Source organism: Thermobia domestica, chromosome 8, assembly GCF_964235325.1.
Source record: "Thermobia domestica chromosome 8, izTheDome1.hap1.1, whole genome shotgun sequence".
Taxonomy (NCBI): Eukaryota; Metazoa; Arthropoda; class Insecta; order Zygentoma; family Lepismatidae; genus Thermobia; species Thermobia domestica.
Window position 1 is genome coordinate 224471539 of NC_137461.1, and position 17202 is coordinate 224488740.

Here is a 17202-nt window from a genome sequence, read left to right on the forward strand (position 1 = left end):
GTCCTTGAAGCGTTGCACCAGATGTTCTACTGTTCTCAGTTTCATGCTCATTTGCATAGAAATCTGTATTTTGTGCCCACTTTAAAGAAGCCAATAATCTGCTCAGTATCACCAGGCTTCAACACGTTGTAAGGTATCGCGTTAAAGAAATGAACTCAGAAAAGCAAAAAGTTTACAAACAACATTAAGAGCACGTACAGGCACAAGCGATCCTGATGACCGATACAGAGCGAGTAGAAATTTCCTGCACAGAGAGGAAAATCACAGATTGACAATTTCCTGCCAGCAAAAGCCAACTCTTCCAATGCAGGGATACTATGTAAAAGCGTGAATGAAAAAAAAATATATATATATATGCTAATGTTATACTGCCAATACTTTCTATGCATAATGAAAGCAATTACATAATGAAAGCAAGGAACTGTCTCAATTTATTAATACGTAGTGCTTTTGTCACTTACTCGAATTCCTTCCTCCCTCCTCCTCTCTCTCTCTCTCACTCACACACACACACACACACACACACACACACACACACACACACACACAGAGAGAGAGAGAGAGAGAGAAAGCAAAATGAAAAATGACAATGATCTGCGTTCTCGCATTTTTCATAACCTGATTGATTCCAAGTGGCAGTATATGAGTCGTTTTCTACATCATCTCCTATTGGCAAAAAAATATTAAAAATGCAATGAGATTTTCTACAATTTTTATTATATAGTTGTCACAACTTGACGTACACTGTTATACAATACAACGCTCTTTAGTTATCTTTTGCAGTAATAAATTAAATGCTACATAAAATATATGTTCATATTCCAACAATTCAGTTCATGGCCAACTATTACATAACTATTACGTATATCTTTTGGAACAAACTAAACAGTGTTCGCACCAGACACCATGTTCTGAGTATTTTACTGTTACACGCACTGGCTCATCCACTCCTGGACACTATATATATGAGTATATATTTTTTCACGTTCACATACAGCAGTCTTCGATTATAATTTGTGATTGTGAATACAATTAGGTCGACTCTTTGTAAGCTCTTGAATTTTCTAGAAGATTCACATTTCAACAATCTGTTGGACGTAGCTTTGTGGGATACTTTATTAATGTCGAATACAAAACAGTTCGAAAATTCCCATGTAAAAAGACGTACTTACAGAAACTTACAACAACACGACGAACTCGTTTCAGAAAATGGATAATATCACGCGCACATACACACACGTACATAAACAAACAAACTTGTTTGGTACTGGCAAAGATTTCATTTTGTTATTACGATATGCATTTCCTTAAGTATTTGTCACATCAACAGGACTTCAACAGCATCATTCTGAAACCTAAAACGAACAATAATTTTATAAATATTTATCGAAATATTTCCTCAACTAAATACACATAAATTAATGGTTGAATGCACAAGCTACAAATGGTCAAACACTCCTTAATTTCATCACTTGATCCCACAATAAGCTTACCATCACAATGTGAAAGATAGATAATATACACTTAATTATTAATTGAATTAGTTTACAACTTAAATGTATTCCAAAACTACTAAGCAATAGAGTACTCAATTCTATTTTATTTATAACTAACTGTACATCAGCTTCCCAACCACTTCACCAGGTTTTCCACAATACAACAAATTCAATAATTAATAGGTTCATACTAGCTTTGCTATTTTAAATAACTAGAAATACAAAGAACTGTACAAAGCAATGTTCATTTAAAGGTAATAAACGTGTAACAGTTTCGCCAACTAACTGAATATATTGGCTTTAAAAGAAACTGTAATAAACAAGAGGGAGTTGCACACAAATATAAAAGGATCCTAGAAACTAGTTTTGAATGCTGATTGGCTGGTCCGAACAGATTTAGCCAATCATAACAGGAAGTTGACAAAAGTGAAACTGATCATCATACATCCCTTTCCCTGCCTGGTCCGCAAGAAAAATAAGCTACAAATTACGTTATTCCAATAACTTGCCCCACTGCTTGTCAATTTTATGTCCTGCTTTCCAATACATAACACAGCTTTGTTGTTTTTCAATAAATCTGGCCTCCTTCCACTTTCTTATTAACGTCCATTGTTCCACTCCTCATTCCGTCCATTCAACCTCGCACCAATAATGTACCGTGTCCCTCATATACTTAAAGTTGGCATTTCTTTCTCTTTCTATTTGGTCTAGGAATTAATTCGTGCGGTTGGTACGCACACATTGAAGCTGTAGTACAAACACAAAATACATAAATACCTTAAGAAAAATATTGTCCATCGCTAGCCACCACTTTCGCCCATCTGTCAGGCAATGTACGGATTCCATGGCGAAAGAAGTCCTCATCCTTGGAAGCGATCCAGTCAGAGACCCATGTTTCGATATCTTCTGAAGAAGTAAACCGCTGTCCAATCAAATCGTTGTACATGCAATCGAACAAGTAGTAGTCCGAAGGAGCAACGTCTGGTGAATACGGCGGGTGGGGTAAAACTTCCCATCCGACATTTTCTAAATAGGTTTTGACCGGTTTTGCGACATGTGGGCGAGCGTTATCATGTTGAATAATAAGTTTATCATGTCTGTTCTCCCATTCTGGTCGTGTTCTGGCCAGAGCTTGCTTCAAACGCATTAATTGTCGTCGATAACGTTCTCCATTCATAGTTTCACCCGGTTGCAGCAGCTCATAGTACACCACACCTTTCATATCCCACCATATGCACAGCATAACCTTTGCACAGTGAATATCTCATTTTGGTTGTGATGGACCTGGTTCACCTGGTTTCACCCAGGCCTTTTTTCGTTTAGGGTTCTCGTAATGGATCCACTTCTCATCACCCGTAATAATTCGATGCAGAAACCCCTTTCTGCTCTGTCGTTGAAGCAGCACTTCGCAAATGGTTTTTCGTCTTTCAACGTCTCTGTCTTTCAATTCATGTGGAACCCAATGTGACATCTTTTGAATCATTCCCATGGCTTTCAAGCGTTTGGAGACTGTTGTTTGATCAACGCCTAATGCTGCTGCAAGTTGTTCCTGCGTTTGACACGAATCCTGCTCGAGCAATGCTGTCAATTCTTCGTCTTGAAATTTTTTTGGCTGTCCAGCTCGCTCTTGGTCTGCCAAGCCGAAATCACCACTTCTAAACCGTGCAAACCACTTCTGACACGTTCGCTCAGCTAGAGCATGGTCACCATACACTTCCACCAAAATACGATGACTTTCAGTCGCACTTTTCTGCATGTTAAAGTAATGCAGCAGGACACCCCGCAAAAACACTTTATCAGGCACAAATTGCGCCATGTTCACTTAACTACAAACTGGTGTTGTTGACGCTTTAATCCACTGCCCTATACTACGAACGATACGCGATGACAGGGGTTTGCAACACATGTGTGGATACATGGAACTGTGGGACGCTCCGTTCGTTGCGCCATCTCTTGTCCACCCGCACGAATTAATTCCTAGACCAAATAATCTTTGTGCTGTGTTGTTCTTTCTTCTTTGACCCCATAGGTAACACATCCAATGGTCTCTTACTCACTTTCCTGTATGTTGAAACGTTTCCTATTTTCTTTAGAACTCTCTTGATTATCTCAGTGTCTCCCTCCATACTTTCTATACCCCACCATGGCTGCTTCTTTTCTTCCCCTCTATCTTTCTTATCTTCCTCATTATTCCGGTCCTTTCTACTTATCCTTTCTATCCTTAGTTTTCCTTTATCATATCCGTTGGTCTCTAAAATTGCTTGTGAAATTCCTGTCTTCCCTGCCTTTTGTCACTACTAATCCACACGATCCTCTCCTCCATATTTTCTATGAAGTTTCTCTTTGTTGATCGATCAACATCGCTCCTTTTTTTTTTAAATAAACGTTACTTTGTTGAGTGATTTGTATTTCTAGTTTAAGTTACAAATTCACATAATTATCTTTAATTCTTTCCAATATTTACAAAATATTATTTACTGAGGTAAACAGTGTTATTAAAATGTTCTCCATTACAAGAAATACGTATGCGAACACATTTTCATGTTAATTCTTGGCAACGAATTCCTTAACAATTAACATGATTTACAAACACGTTTTTACTAACTTCTGAATTTGTAACTTCTAAACAATTATACAGATGAATTGTAAGGTTATTCTTTGACTGATAATAACAATAGTAATCTGCAGAATGTTTGGGAAATAGACAAAAATTTGAACTATGAAAATTCCTGATAAAAAAGTACGACCGTATACGGAATTGGCAACCACGTCTCTGGCTTACCGTGTCACACGACTCAGGCACAGTAAGAGAGGGCATCTTTTAATTCAAAAATACAAACCAACTGTTCTTTTGAGGCAAAATTATTTTATTTGTACTATAAAAATCTAAACACATTAGGCAAGCTTATACTCGCTACAACAAACTTTTAAAAAGTATTAGGTTAAAGTACGGTACAATACATCATGGTCACAAAATGACAATCTAAATACTACTAACTCAAACTAAAAACTTGCAAAACCAAGATGGTGGCTATATTCCAACATGGACGGTAAGCGTTAAGCGTACGCCTTGCTAATAATACTTTGCTTTTATTTATTTTCTTTTATTTCTTCAATAGTCGCGACAACGAAAAGTTCAGTGGATGATAGTAATATGCATTAATCTGCTTGGTTCTTAGTAATTTTGTTCGTGTTTGCTACTAACTACTACTATTACTTTGCCTAAGCATTTTAATTTGTTCTGTTCACACCTTCTATATTACTATTAGAGGTAAGCAATCACAGTCCTGCATCATGTCTGTCCACAAAATATTATTTCTAACTTGTTCTTAGACTGTTCCTCTTCAATATGAAGTGAATATTCACAGCAATTATTCTATTTATCTATCATAATACCCTCTTAACTAAAACATTGATCTTTCATGGAAACAAGGATATCAGCTGTTAGCGTAAGTGAGAATGAAAGCAACCCAACCTTTTCAATTAAACTTTTGAAGGACAATGGTTCAAATTTTCAAATGTTACTGTACCCAATCTACAACTGTTCTTAATCTTCAATTCTATGATGATAATACGAAAATTTGGGAGATGATTAGAATTTGGCAAAATGTTACACATTAAGGAGGATAAAAATTGCCGCTGAAGCCGTAACACGCTGAGGAATTCTTTCAATCCTTTTACTTATAAGTAACTGTAATTCCTGAAAACCACAACTTTTAAGCTTTCGGATCTCCCTTGGAGCACTGGTCACAGAGATTGAAAACAGCTGAAAAAACATTAAAAACATCAGGAAGGAACAATAATTTCTTTTTTCCTGATGTTTTTATTCTTCCTTCTTCTGTTTTTAATCTCTGTAACCAAGGCCCCAGGGGAGAGCTGGAAGCTTCGAAATGGTTGTTCTCGGAAGTAAATCATCCTTTGGAACTTAATTTAACACGACGCATTTCTGTGTTAGGTCAGTTTAATTGGTCTTTAATTATTTTATTTATATGAAAAATAAAAAAATAAAAAAAAGTCATCACTTATTCTTTCATATTACGCAGAGAATACAGCAATGCCATTTCAATCTTAATTTAAAAATGAAATTTTTAAGTTTAACGTCCCACGGTTATGCCGGTTAGACTAAAGGAGACGGTGCTAATGAGAAATTAGTGAAATGAAGAAAGTGGGAGGAAACGGGAGAACCCCGAGGAAACCCACGAGCACGGTGTTTGCCCACCACACACTCCACACGGCGCGAGCTGGGATCGAACCAGAGACCCCAAGCCCCCAAATCTTAATTAAACATTATGTATTATGGATCATATCTACTTTCTTAATGCACTATATGCATTTATGATACTTTTTTTTTCTTACCTGTGTTATTTGATTTTCTTTCATATCATTTATCAAGAGCTTTTTCAACTCAGATTGCGTCGATTTTTCTTGATTAGCTGGTAGATTTGATTTTAAACCTGCAAAGAACAACAATGTTACTATGTCAATCTAAGAGAACATATAATATTCATACACCTAAGTAGTATAAATCATGTCAAATATTACAGCTTAGATGCAAATTTAATTTATATTGTATATTCAAAATATACAGTCTGTCTTTTACGTTTCAAATTTTCTTTAAAGAGTAGTCAGGGAACTGGATGGAAAAAGACTTGAGGACCTTTACCAAATTAGAGAAAAGTGCTACTTCCTGCAATGGTACCTATATCTCAAACACAGCATCACATTTCTTGTATAGTTTCATAATACACTAAAATTCCATTGGATTGAATTATTTGATACAATAGGTCATACAACTTTAAATGAAGTGTGAGAAAATTTTCAACTCATGAACATTTTAAACTTATTAACAGTATGCTTAATGATTTGTGCCATATATGTACTACATTCACAATATGGTATAAAGTTAATAAATAGTTTTACTGGAAAGAAGTTCTATCTAAATCAACCTTAAGATGATGCTTGTATATATATATTTCAACAAAAATGTCTCCATAAGTATATCTAAGTACTTTTATCGTATCTTAAACCGTTCCGGAAGTCGATAAACATGGCAAAGTTTGCAATACTGCTTAAATGACGTATTTGTGGAAAATGTTTATAATGATTGTTGTTTTGCTTTGCTTTTATAACACTACAGTAAAGCTTTTGGTAGTTGTAACTACAAGTTCTCACAATAATTTTAAGCAGTTTTGCAAACTTGACCAAGTTTATCGTACCTCCAGATCGATTTGAGGTAAAATTGCAGTAAACGGCAAAAGGATTTGTCTTTGGAAACCAAACACGTACTTAAATATGATATTTATGTAACATTTTTTCGAAATAAAGCCTTTCAAAAAAATCAACACTGTGTAACTTTGTTCAGATTTATTCGAAAAACATCGTATCATATGCATGGTATCCATCAGTAAGTACTTTAAATGTGGATTCCCCAGTTCGTTTCAGTTGTGCTGTTAGTGTTGTGGAGACTTAAAAAATAATAATAATAATAATAATAATAATAATAATAATAAAATGGGTATTTTTGATACTGTAGTGTTCTTAGTTTGCACACACATACTTAATACTATAAAGTCGTTCTTTAGACCAACACTGATTGTTGGCACTTCTGTCAATCAGCTTCGGTTACATACAGTATTCGGAGGGGCAGAGGGGGAAGGTATTTATGACAGGATATGAACCCAAACATGAACCCAGCGAGGCGCGCTCTCAATCTGCCATCCCTTTGAAACGATGATTCGGGCAGCTCTTAAAGCCTATTTTATTCTGGATATCTTGCTTTTTGTTTAAAATTTCTAGGCCTATTAGAGCCTCACCCACAGACCTCTGAAAAGGACTCTCCATTTTGGTGAAAATCTGCCCGGTACCAACAGTCTTACATTCGAGAGAGGTTAGGTCTCCAAAAACTTTTAACATGAAGTATCTAAACACCATTTTATTTCTAGATGACTGAAGAAGACGCTCAACTACTTAAATTAAAAGTGCACAAAAATCCGAAAATGTACAATCCATATGAATTTACTCTTAATGTGTCGTCGCAATTTTTCTTAAAACATTACAAGAATTTAGTCACGAGAGTAATTTGTAATTTCCAGTCCCAATATTACGTTTGTCAGTGTTGGCAGGAGTCCAGAAGTTACACTTCAAATCCATGATTTTATTCAAAACCACTTACATATGACTACATTCCCTTATTTTTTTTTACCAATCCTCTCTCATAAATTTTATCTTAGTTTATCCAAGAAACTCACACAATATCTTATTCTTATTTATTTCGTTATTTTTACTTTACAATATATATATATAACGGACATACTGAGGCTGTGTGAGTATTGTTTCACCTTGTATAGGATGTAAAAAAACTAACATACATGAAGTGGTTATAAATACTGACCTGATCCACGATATTTAGCAAGTTGTTGATACACTTGTTTCATTCTTTCAATATTGATGCGACTTGCTATGGCATGATTAACCATTGGCATTGGATAGTCTTTTCCAATTATGCATTTCGCTGCACGCTGAATTGCTTCTGGAGCATTCCAAGGCTCATGAATGTATTTTGTGGGAAAATTTTTCAGCACTGGAAGATACCTCCTGCAAGAAAAAAGAAACTTATCAGCAATACTTAAATACTGATACTATGCAACGCAGAGATCTCAAATGGAAATAATGACATTTACAATATACGCGTTATTCCTAAATTAAAATACAAGGTTATCCAAAAAGAAAGAACAGATTTCAAACATTTATTTCTTCCAAACTACAAAAGATAGAAACATGATTGATTAAGAAATGTTTACAATTTATTGTTGGTAATTATGGTGTGGATTCAATATGAGCACCGTGTGTTACACGACAAATGTCAAAACGGTGGCTCATTTCTTGCCCCACACAAATCAGCTGGTCTAGTTTTCGAATTCATAGCTTCAACAATTCGATGTCGTAGACCTTGTTGTTTATTAAATTGACGGCGAAATGCTCTCTGAACTGCAACAATGGACTCAAGTTTTGCCAAAAAGACTTCTTCTGTGGAGACGCCGCCATTTCACTACAGACAAATAACAACAAACAACAGCGCCAATGCGGCCGTAATTGGAACTTCTATCCGGGCTGTTTAAATTGTAAACTTTTCTTAAGCAAGTAACGTTCGAATTATGTTTCTATCTTTTGTAGTTTGGAAAAAATAAATGTTTGAAATCTGTTTTTTTTTAATAACCCTGTATAAACTGCAGTGTTTTGTTGGAAGTAATGATAAAAATGTAATACACGACAGTATTTTTTAAAATATAAAAATGTGATATGCGAGTTTACTTAAAAAGTAATCTTAATGCATTAGGATCTAGAGATATAAGGTTGTAGGTTTTACATTTGATGCAAGTATTTTGAGATTATTAAACTTTTCTTACTGTATTTAAGTAGGGAAATTCTTGTCCACGAGCTTTCACGTCGAAAATGGCCTGAAACAAGGAGATGCGTTGTCGCCATTATTATTTAACTTTCTTCTGCAATACGCTATAAGGAAAATCAAAGATAGCAACCAGGACCTAGAGTTGAACGGTATTCACCAGGTTATGGCATATGCTGATGATGTAAATTTAATAGGATGATAGGAGAACAATAGAAAGAAATGCAGAGATCTTACTAAACGCTTGCAGGGACATGGGTTTAAAAGTAAACGCAGAGAAAACTAAACACGGAAGTGCGTCGCCACCGTAATACAGCAAATTACGGATGCGTTAAAATATTAAATAATACTTTTGATAAAGTGGATAGTTTCAAATACCTAGGATCAATATTAACAGACGAAAATCATATTTACAAAGAAATTAAATGTCGACTAAAAGCAGGGAATTCGTGTTATTATTCGGTTCAAAATCTATTGTTGTCGCGAATTCTGTCGAGGAATTTGAAGTTTAAAATATACAAAACGATAATCATGCCGGTTGTTCTGTATGGTTGCGAAACATGGTCACTTACTCTGAGGGAAGAACATAGACAAAGTATTTGAGAACAAGATCCTGAGACGAATATTCGGACCCAAGAGGAACGGGAATGGGGAATGGCGGAAACTTCATAATGAAGAACTACATAAGTTATATGGTTTACCCAACATTGTTAGGGTCGTGAAGTCTAGGAGGCTTAGGTGGGCGGGTCATGTAGCTAGAATGGAAGAAAATAGAAACGCTTTCAAAGTCTTGACTGGAAGACCAATCGGAAAACGACCATTAGGAAGACCCAGGCGCAGATGGGAGGACAATATTAAGATGGATCTCGCAGAGATTGAAATACAAAGTAGGAACTGGATGCAGTTAGCTAAGGATAGAAGTCAGTGGAGAGCTTTTGTGAATGCGGCATTGAACCTCCGGGTTCTATAGGCTATAGAGTGAGTGAGTTACTGTATTTAAGTTCTCCAATTTCGTTTCCTTAACTCTTTTTGTAATAATAAAGCAACTCTAGAAATCTTACCTGAAAACACAATTTAAAGAACGATGGATATGTGATGTAATTGTTTCAGAATCCTCACGTGTGAACATATAAATTAATAAATAGATTATTTTTTTTAAAAATGTAAACGTTTTATCTGGCTAATTTGTTAAACTTCAGCATGGCTGTAGCATTTTCAAATACAATTAAACTGAATAAAAGCGGCTCTCATACATCACGACTTGGTAGGTGTGCAGGGTGTCTTACTAAAATTCGAAAATGAAATTTCGTGACCTTTTTCTCTATCAAACCATAAAATTTCGTAACATTCAAAAATTAATACCAGTACCTATATTCTTCAGCATTTATCTTTATCTTATCTCTACTTTTAAACGCTGTTCCACTGAGTGATAAAATTTTGGTTGAGTTGAGTGGAGTTGAGTTTAACGTCCCATTCAGCAGCAAAGCTATATGAAACATGGACCTACTGATTAACGTGGAATCCGAACCACATGAGCTCCTACCAGAAACTGAACCCGGGTCTTCCACGTCAAAGGCATATACACTAAAAACTTGGTGTTTTCTCACATCACTTTTAATATATTCACTGTATATAGTCGGTTTAAGTTCGGTAACTAACCAACAGCAAACACTCACAAATTCACTAATCTTAAACTTACATATCTAAATACACATATATTGACAAATCCTTAGCAGTCCTTTAAAAATGTCACATTGATTCTAAACAGTTGTACTGATTGATTCTCTCTCTCTTTAAAGTTAGCTAATATTATTTAAACCTTTCTTGAGCTCACATTTTTGGCGGTGAATTTTGACGTTTCCATAGAACAAAGTTTTACAGTCTCTAATTATATTTGTAAATATTATATATATATATATATATATATATATATAATCGTGATCCAAAAGACAAATTTCTTGACTTTCATGACCGTTTTCTGATTTCGGGACTGATAAGACACCCTGGTGGTTTTACCAAAAGCTTAAAAACGAATCTTCCAACGTTTATATTTAGTGTGTTTAGGTAGGTTAGTATTACATGTTTTATAGTAGTATTAGAATCGTTGGTTTCTTTATTTCCAATTATGTACTTAACAGTACTTTCTTGCATCTCTAATTTTTGAATATGTCTGGACGGCGACTGACTCTTTCCTTAAATGTTTAGAATCCGGAAAACTAATGCGTTCAAATTTCGGAATCATACCCACGATCCGTGCACCAAAGGTACGCGGACCAGCCGCTACACCATTAAGGATGACAGGTTAACTGAGGATGATCTCGTAACACATCAATAAAAGGCTTTCAAAAGCAAAATGAAGCAATTATGACCTTACAATTTCTTTATCCACGAGTACCAATTTCACACTTATAAATCCAGTAACTTTCCGTGATTATCATTAATTTCTACATATTAAATATTTTTGAACACACTAAATATACAATGAATAGCAATTGTCACTATGCAGAGTTTCGAAATTTACATCTTTGCTTCCCTTTATCCTCTGAAAGTATACAGAAAACTAAATCTTTAATGTTTCCCAATTATGGCCTTTATGATAAAGATGAAAGTAATGATAAACGCAAATGACCGAATTGTTTTAAAGTAATTTTCGAATCATAAAGTGATAATACGGAAGTGTTCCGAGAAAACGTGCAGACATAGCGCAGAAGGTCGACGCACAAAACTGACAAACTGGAAATGAACTACAAATGAACATTTTATCATCCAGTAACACTTCCTCCAAAAAGATGATCTTGTATTTTATTTCAACTTTTAATAATAATCAGAACACTGTTCAATACGGAAAAAAGAAAACAATTTCTTTTATAAGCTCCGTAACAAAACTCGTACGCAGGAATGTTCCATACAAATGCATACATTCTTTGATCATCTGAAAGGTATCTTGTAATTATACAATTAAACGTAGTACCGAAGAAGCTGAGTGGTTTCAAAAGATGAAGCTTTTTAATTAACTAAACCAACTTACTTTTGATTCACATTCAAAGATTGACACTGAAATCTTTTATTTTTTCCTTCCACATACATTTTTAAAAATAAACACATGATTCCAAAAGGTAAAATATTAAGAATTCTTCATAAAAAATTGTTCTGACTGTACCTGATATAATCTCCATTTGGATCTGCTTTCCTTCCAAATCTTACAGGACAGTAACAATGGAAAAACTGCTGAAAGAAGGAAGAACACGACAGCCACATCCACATTCCTGCATTGACAGACCAATCTGCATCCAGCAGAAGTTCCTCAAATACCTGAAAAATAATATTTAGAGTGAAACCTCCACAAGATACAATGTAACATACTGATGTAGATTAACACTAGCCTTTGACTGGGAGGAAGGGGGGGGGGTCATCCCGCGGACCTCCGCGTTTGCTCGACCTACGGCCTCGCACCTCAAACTCACAATTCTACCAAATTTCAAGTTTCTTTTCCTATTTCAACTATCTAAAAGATAAGATTTTGTATCCCATCAAGAAAACGCCCATTTAAATAACATGGAAATTTCTTCGTCCCACCTTTAGACTTCTAAAAACTAAAAACATTTACTTCTGGCAATTTTCCTGTGGGTTAGTCCCAGAAGGTTACAATCATGCTAAATTTCACCATTCTAGTTCTACCGGCAGTGTCTAAACATTTTGGGATGTAGAAGATGTCCTATATAAATAACATGGGAAAGATTTTTCAGTTCCCCATAAAAACACACTAAAGTTCGAAATTTTTATTTTTGGTAATTTACTTAGGTAACCCTAACGAAAACGTATAAGCATGCCGAATTTTCAGTTTTTATTCCAATTCCAAGTTCTTAAAACGTGAGATTATAAGTAAGAAAAAGCCCATTTAAATGACATGGAGAATTTCTTCATCCCCCCTTTATACTCCCTAAATATTAAAAATATTCAGTTTTGGCCGGGGCCGGCTTTAAGCCGATTGGACCGATTGCTCCCAATAGGGCCCCGCGCTAGTGTCATCTACTCTACTCTCCAGTGCCGTTTTAACAGCAAACAAGTGTTGTGTGGTCCCTATGACCAAAGTTTGCTCCTAATACATATATTAATACATGCCATTCTGCGCGCGGGGCCCCCGGCCAAGTGGCTATGGTACCGTTAAGTTGGGTCTTCTACTCTTTGTCGTCAAGTACACACAACAACATATTGCAATACAGGTATATCCATGGACGCCACAAGGGAAGGTGTGGCCTCTCCCTAACAAGTAAATGAATAGTTCGTATTAAGTTTCCGGGCATAAACAAATATTTTCTGAATTTAATGTTGCAGTAGGGTTTTTTTTTTTTTTTTTTTTTTTTTTTTTTTTTTTTTTTTTGTTTACAACTTCTGTTGTAAAAATAGATATTATGTCCAAGGATTATTCTGCACACCCCTAACACTACTCCAAATTTCCTTGCATAAACACTTCTGGACGTAAAAATATTGTTTTCTTTGACTTGTGTAAAAATGTATATCATTATTCTGGGTGCTTATTCTCTTTTATTTTGAACACCCCACTACGTAAAAGTACCTGGCATTTTTACTGATTGTCATGTAATACTACCGTGAATGCTGAGATGGTATCAAATAAACCAGACTCAGTACGACTTCTCTGCATATCCTTTCTCTTATTAAGCTATTATAAAAATAAAAAAAAAAAACAGAGGGGAAACTTTACCCTCTCCTGCGAAAAATCTCTTGGATGTATTCTTTAAAATCAAGTCAGGAAAACCAAATATACACTAGATGGCCGCCATGATAAGCATACCCTCAAATAGATGTCTACTTCCTCCCGGTATCGGTTAATATGTTTTTGTTTTCCATCCCTTTATCCGTTTTACAAATAAAATGAAATTTTCGAACTTGAAATACATCGTTATGGCTTATTCTGATCAATCAGGTTTTTGGCCACTGTGGCCGTCTTTATGGACGGAAGCACTTTAAATTTTGCTTACGCTCATTTCTTGATATTCCACACTTCTCTGCCAAGTGTGGTCAGGAAACTAAATTTCGACATCGATAGGTTTACTTGTAAGAGAACAAAACTATGAAATACTGGTACAGAACCTTCTTGAAAAATTGCGAGGCACAAAGATGAAATATTTTTTAAAATTCATTCACCGTCTGCACTCCCATTTGAGTTATTTCTCTGAAAAATTAGCTGCTATAAGCAATGAACAGGGTCAAGTGTTTTCACCAGAACATTTTGCAGATGGGAAAACGTTATAAAGGGAAATAGAACCCGTCCATGATGAGAGGTTATTGTTAGTTCCTCCTCAAAGAGGACTCCAGATAATAGAAACGGGAAAATGTTTCGAAACTGTCTTTGCTGTTAATCATTTTTCTTAATCAAATTTATAAGTAAACATGCAGGGTATTCCGGGGATAAACTGACAAATTTATCGTGTGTGTTCAGGATCTCAATACAAGAAAATTTTTTTTCTGCAACTTTGGTCGGAAACGCTTAATTACGGAGAGAAAGCTAATTAAAAGTTATTACTGGAATTGTTCGTTCCCCTTACCCTTTTATTATCCCTATCTCCATAATTAAGTGTTTTCGATTGAAGTTGAAGATTTTTCTTGTATTGAGGTTCTGAACATTTATGCGAAGTTTGTCGGCTTTTCCTGGAATACCTTGTATATGGGTACGTAATAATGATATACACATAAGTTTGTAAATGATGTGTTTGCAATGTTTACTACGACATACATGTAAAACTTAGAATTTATCTTTATAAACATCTTTTTATTTTATATCTCAAATTACATTTACTCCTGTCAGCAATTAATCATCATCATTATCCTAGCACAAAATCTGAGGATGATGATGAAAAAAAAAAATTCGTTTTCAGGACGTGTGATTAAGATAAGATTGCATTGTTTTTTCTCTACACATTTTTGAAAGTTGAAATTTGCAGATACGTGTTATCAGTGCTACAACGTTTATTACTGAAACTGTACGTAAAAATGGGATTCTACAGAAGAAGCTGCACATTATACCATCAGCCTTAGATAATTTTTACATTACCCTCAATCAAACCTAAGGGTATTTCCACAATCATCGCCAAGAAGATACGACACCAAGAATTTTTCAAGTAATCAAGGATGATTAATGAGAGGGAGTGATAATGCAATTAAATTTTGTGCTCTTCCACCGGGAATCGGGCTTGAGACTATGTACACCACAGGCGCACGCGCTAACCACTAGATCCACTAGACCAGCAGGGAGAGTGTTATATATATATATATATATATATATATATATATATATATATATATATATATATATATATATATATATATATATATATATATATTCTACAGACCTTAGTGTAAGTTAGTTTAAACTTGGGGCCCCGCATCATTTAATGCCGGCTCTGCTTTTGGCAATTTTCCTATGGGTTAGTCCCGAAAAGCTACAATCATGTCAAATTTCAATTTTCCACGTCAACTGGACTTACCCGTTATTTTATGTCAGTGAGTGAGTTCATGTAGTTTTATATTTAGTTAGGAAATGTTACGCGCCTCTATATTACTTGCTATTACAAGAAACTGTCAGACGTCGCTTCTATTATTTATTTATTAATAATAAATTATGTATGTGTTAGAAAAAATAATGTTCAAAAATTCGGAGATGTTTACTTTTTAAAATACATACGTTGGATAATAAGTAATGGCAACACTGTTTTCACGTCAGAGAGCTGTGTCTCAGCATTATAAGATTACCATAGGTGATAAGGAAACGTGTGGCGAATAGTAATGGCTCTGTGTTATTCAGTCAAAAGCAGTAGCGTCGCAAAATCGAAAAAGAAAGTGGAAGTACCGTAACAATATGTTTGGCAAATACGCATAACGTGGATGAATTAGTTAAGACTAAAGTGGCACATGGGTGTAGTGCACAACAATATTTTCAGGAACTTCGTGACGATCTTCTTGCAGAAATGAAGAAATAACTTAGCAGAAAGCACTATGACATAAGGTAAACAATTATCCGTGCCGTACGGCAGTTCCTGCGGTACATGAAGAAAGAAAGATTGATGCGGTGACGGAGTACACCTTCCACCCGTGTGCCAAAAGATGAGAGAGATGAGAAGCAACTACACTGACGATATGTAACAAGTGTTATTCTGTGCACGAAGTCAGATACGAATTATAACAATGTTGCTATTACTTCTTTTCCAGACCTTGTATGTCACCATATTGCAAAATTTAATGATCGACTACTACGATTTGAATTCTTGTATTTCACTGCATGTTAACATAATGTTGAATATACATTTCAATTATTTAGACATTCACTTTGCTTAAATTAACCGGACTGCAAAACAAAACTAGGTTTACATTGTTACAAGTATCAAGTTGATGAATTTTCCAAGTTATACAACTAAATGTTATCATCAATACATATCTAGGTTCTATAATGTACGAAACGGAATTTATATTTAAACCTGTCAGTGATCAACAGCCATTAAACACTGACATGTGAGTTTACTGAGAATTTAAACATATCTGTTTCCTTACAAAGAGAGTATTGTTCATGTTCGGATTCAGTAATTCAAATAACTTACACGAAGACGTTGTTCTAAAATACATCAATGAATCCTCATAGTGTGGAGGAAAATTCTTGGCTTTGAAATTATACTGCATATTCGAAGCGGAGGTGAAGTACAATCAAATTCGCAACTCTTGAACACCTACTCTCATTTGTTACCTTCTACTAATATAGTTTGTTACATTTTACTAATAGAATGTTTTTATAAGGCTGGGAAGAAAGATAAAAATATCAGATATAATTTCATTTACAGAGGATAGCTTCCTAAGTTAACAGAAATAAATAAATAACAGTAATGGAGTGATCATGACTGTACATTGATGTAATGTAGGTTCAAATGACGAAGAAGAATAGAATAATGTGAATGAGAAATAAGCATAGATTTTCAAGGAAATTCACTAGCTATTATTTCTAATGTATTTTCATTTTCTTCATCAACACTAAAATGAGTTGTATGATCCATATTCTTCGTAAATGCAAGACTGCATCCATGAAGATCTTTGCACCCGGTGAACTAACCAAATTCGATTGAATATATAAAGTCGTAATCTGTCTGTTGTTTCTATCCCTCCAGTTTGTGAATGTATTTGGTAAGTTTTTCACAAGGTATCTTCATCAGTACGTACCATTACTATTACCATCACCAGCAAGTACATCATTATCAATTTCATATTTCCTCCCACTGTTTGTATTGTTCTCAAATT

General features: G+C 34.9%; 1 protein-coding gene across 1 annotated transcript in view; it reads right to left on the reverse strand.

The window, feature by feature from the left end:
• Positions 1-698: 698 nt before the first annotated feature.
• The window catches only part of phr6-4 ((6-4)-photolyase), a 49384-nt gene continuing 32880 nt past the window's right edge, over positions 699-17202 (reverse strand). The window contains exons 8-11 of the mRNA XM_081769456.1: positions 12062-12213; positions 7888-8090; positions 5853-5950; positions 699-1355 (exon numbers count right to left, since the gene is read on the reverse strand). Coding sequence (XP_081625582.1) covers positions 1344-1355; positions 5853-5950; positions 7888-8090; positions 12062-12213 — 465 coding nt within the window. The 3' untranslated portion in view covers positions 699-1343. The remainder of the gene's footprint in view (positions 1356-5852; positions 5951-7887; positions 8091-12061; positions 12214-17202) is intronic.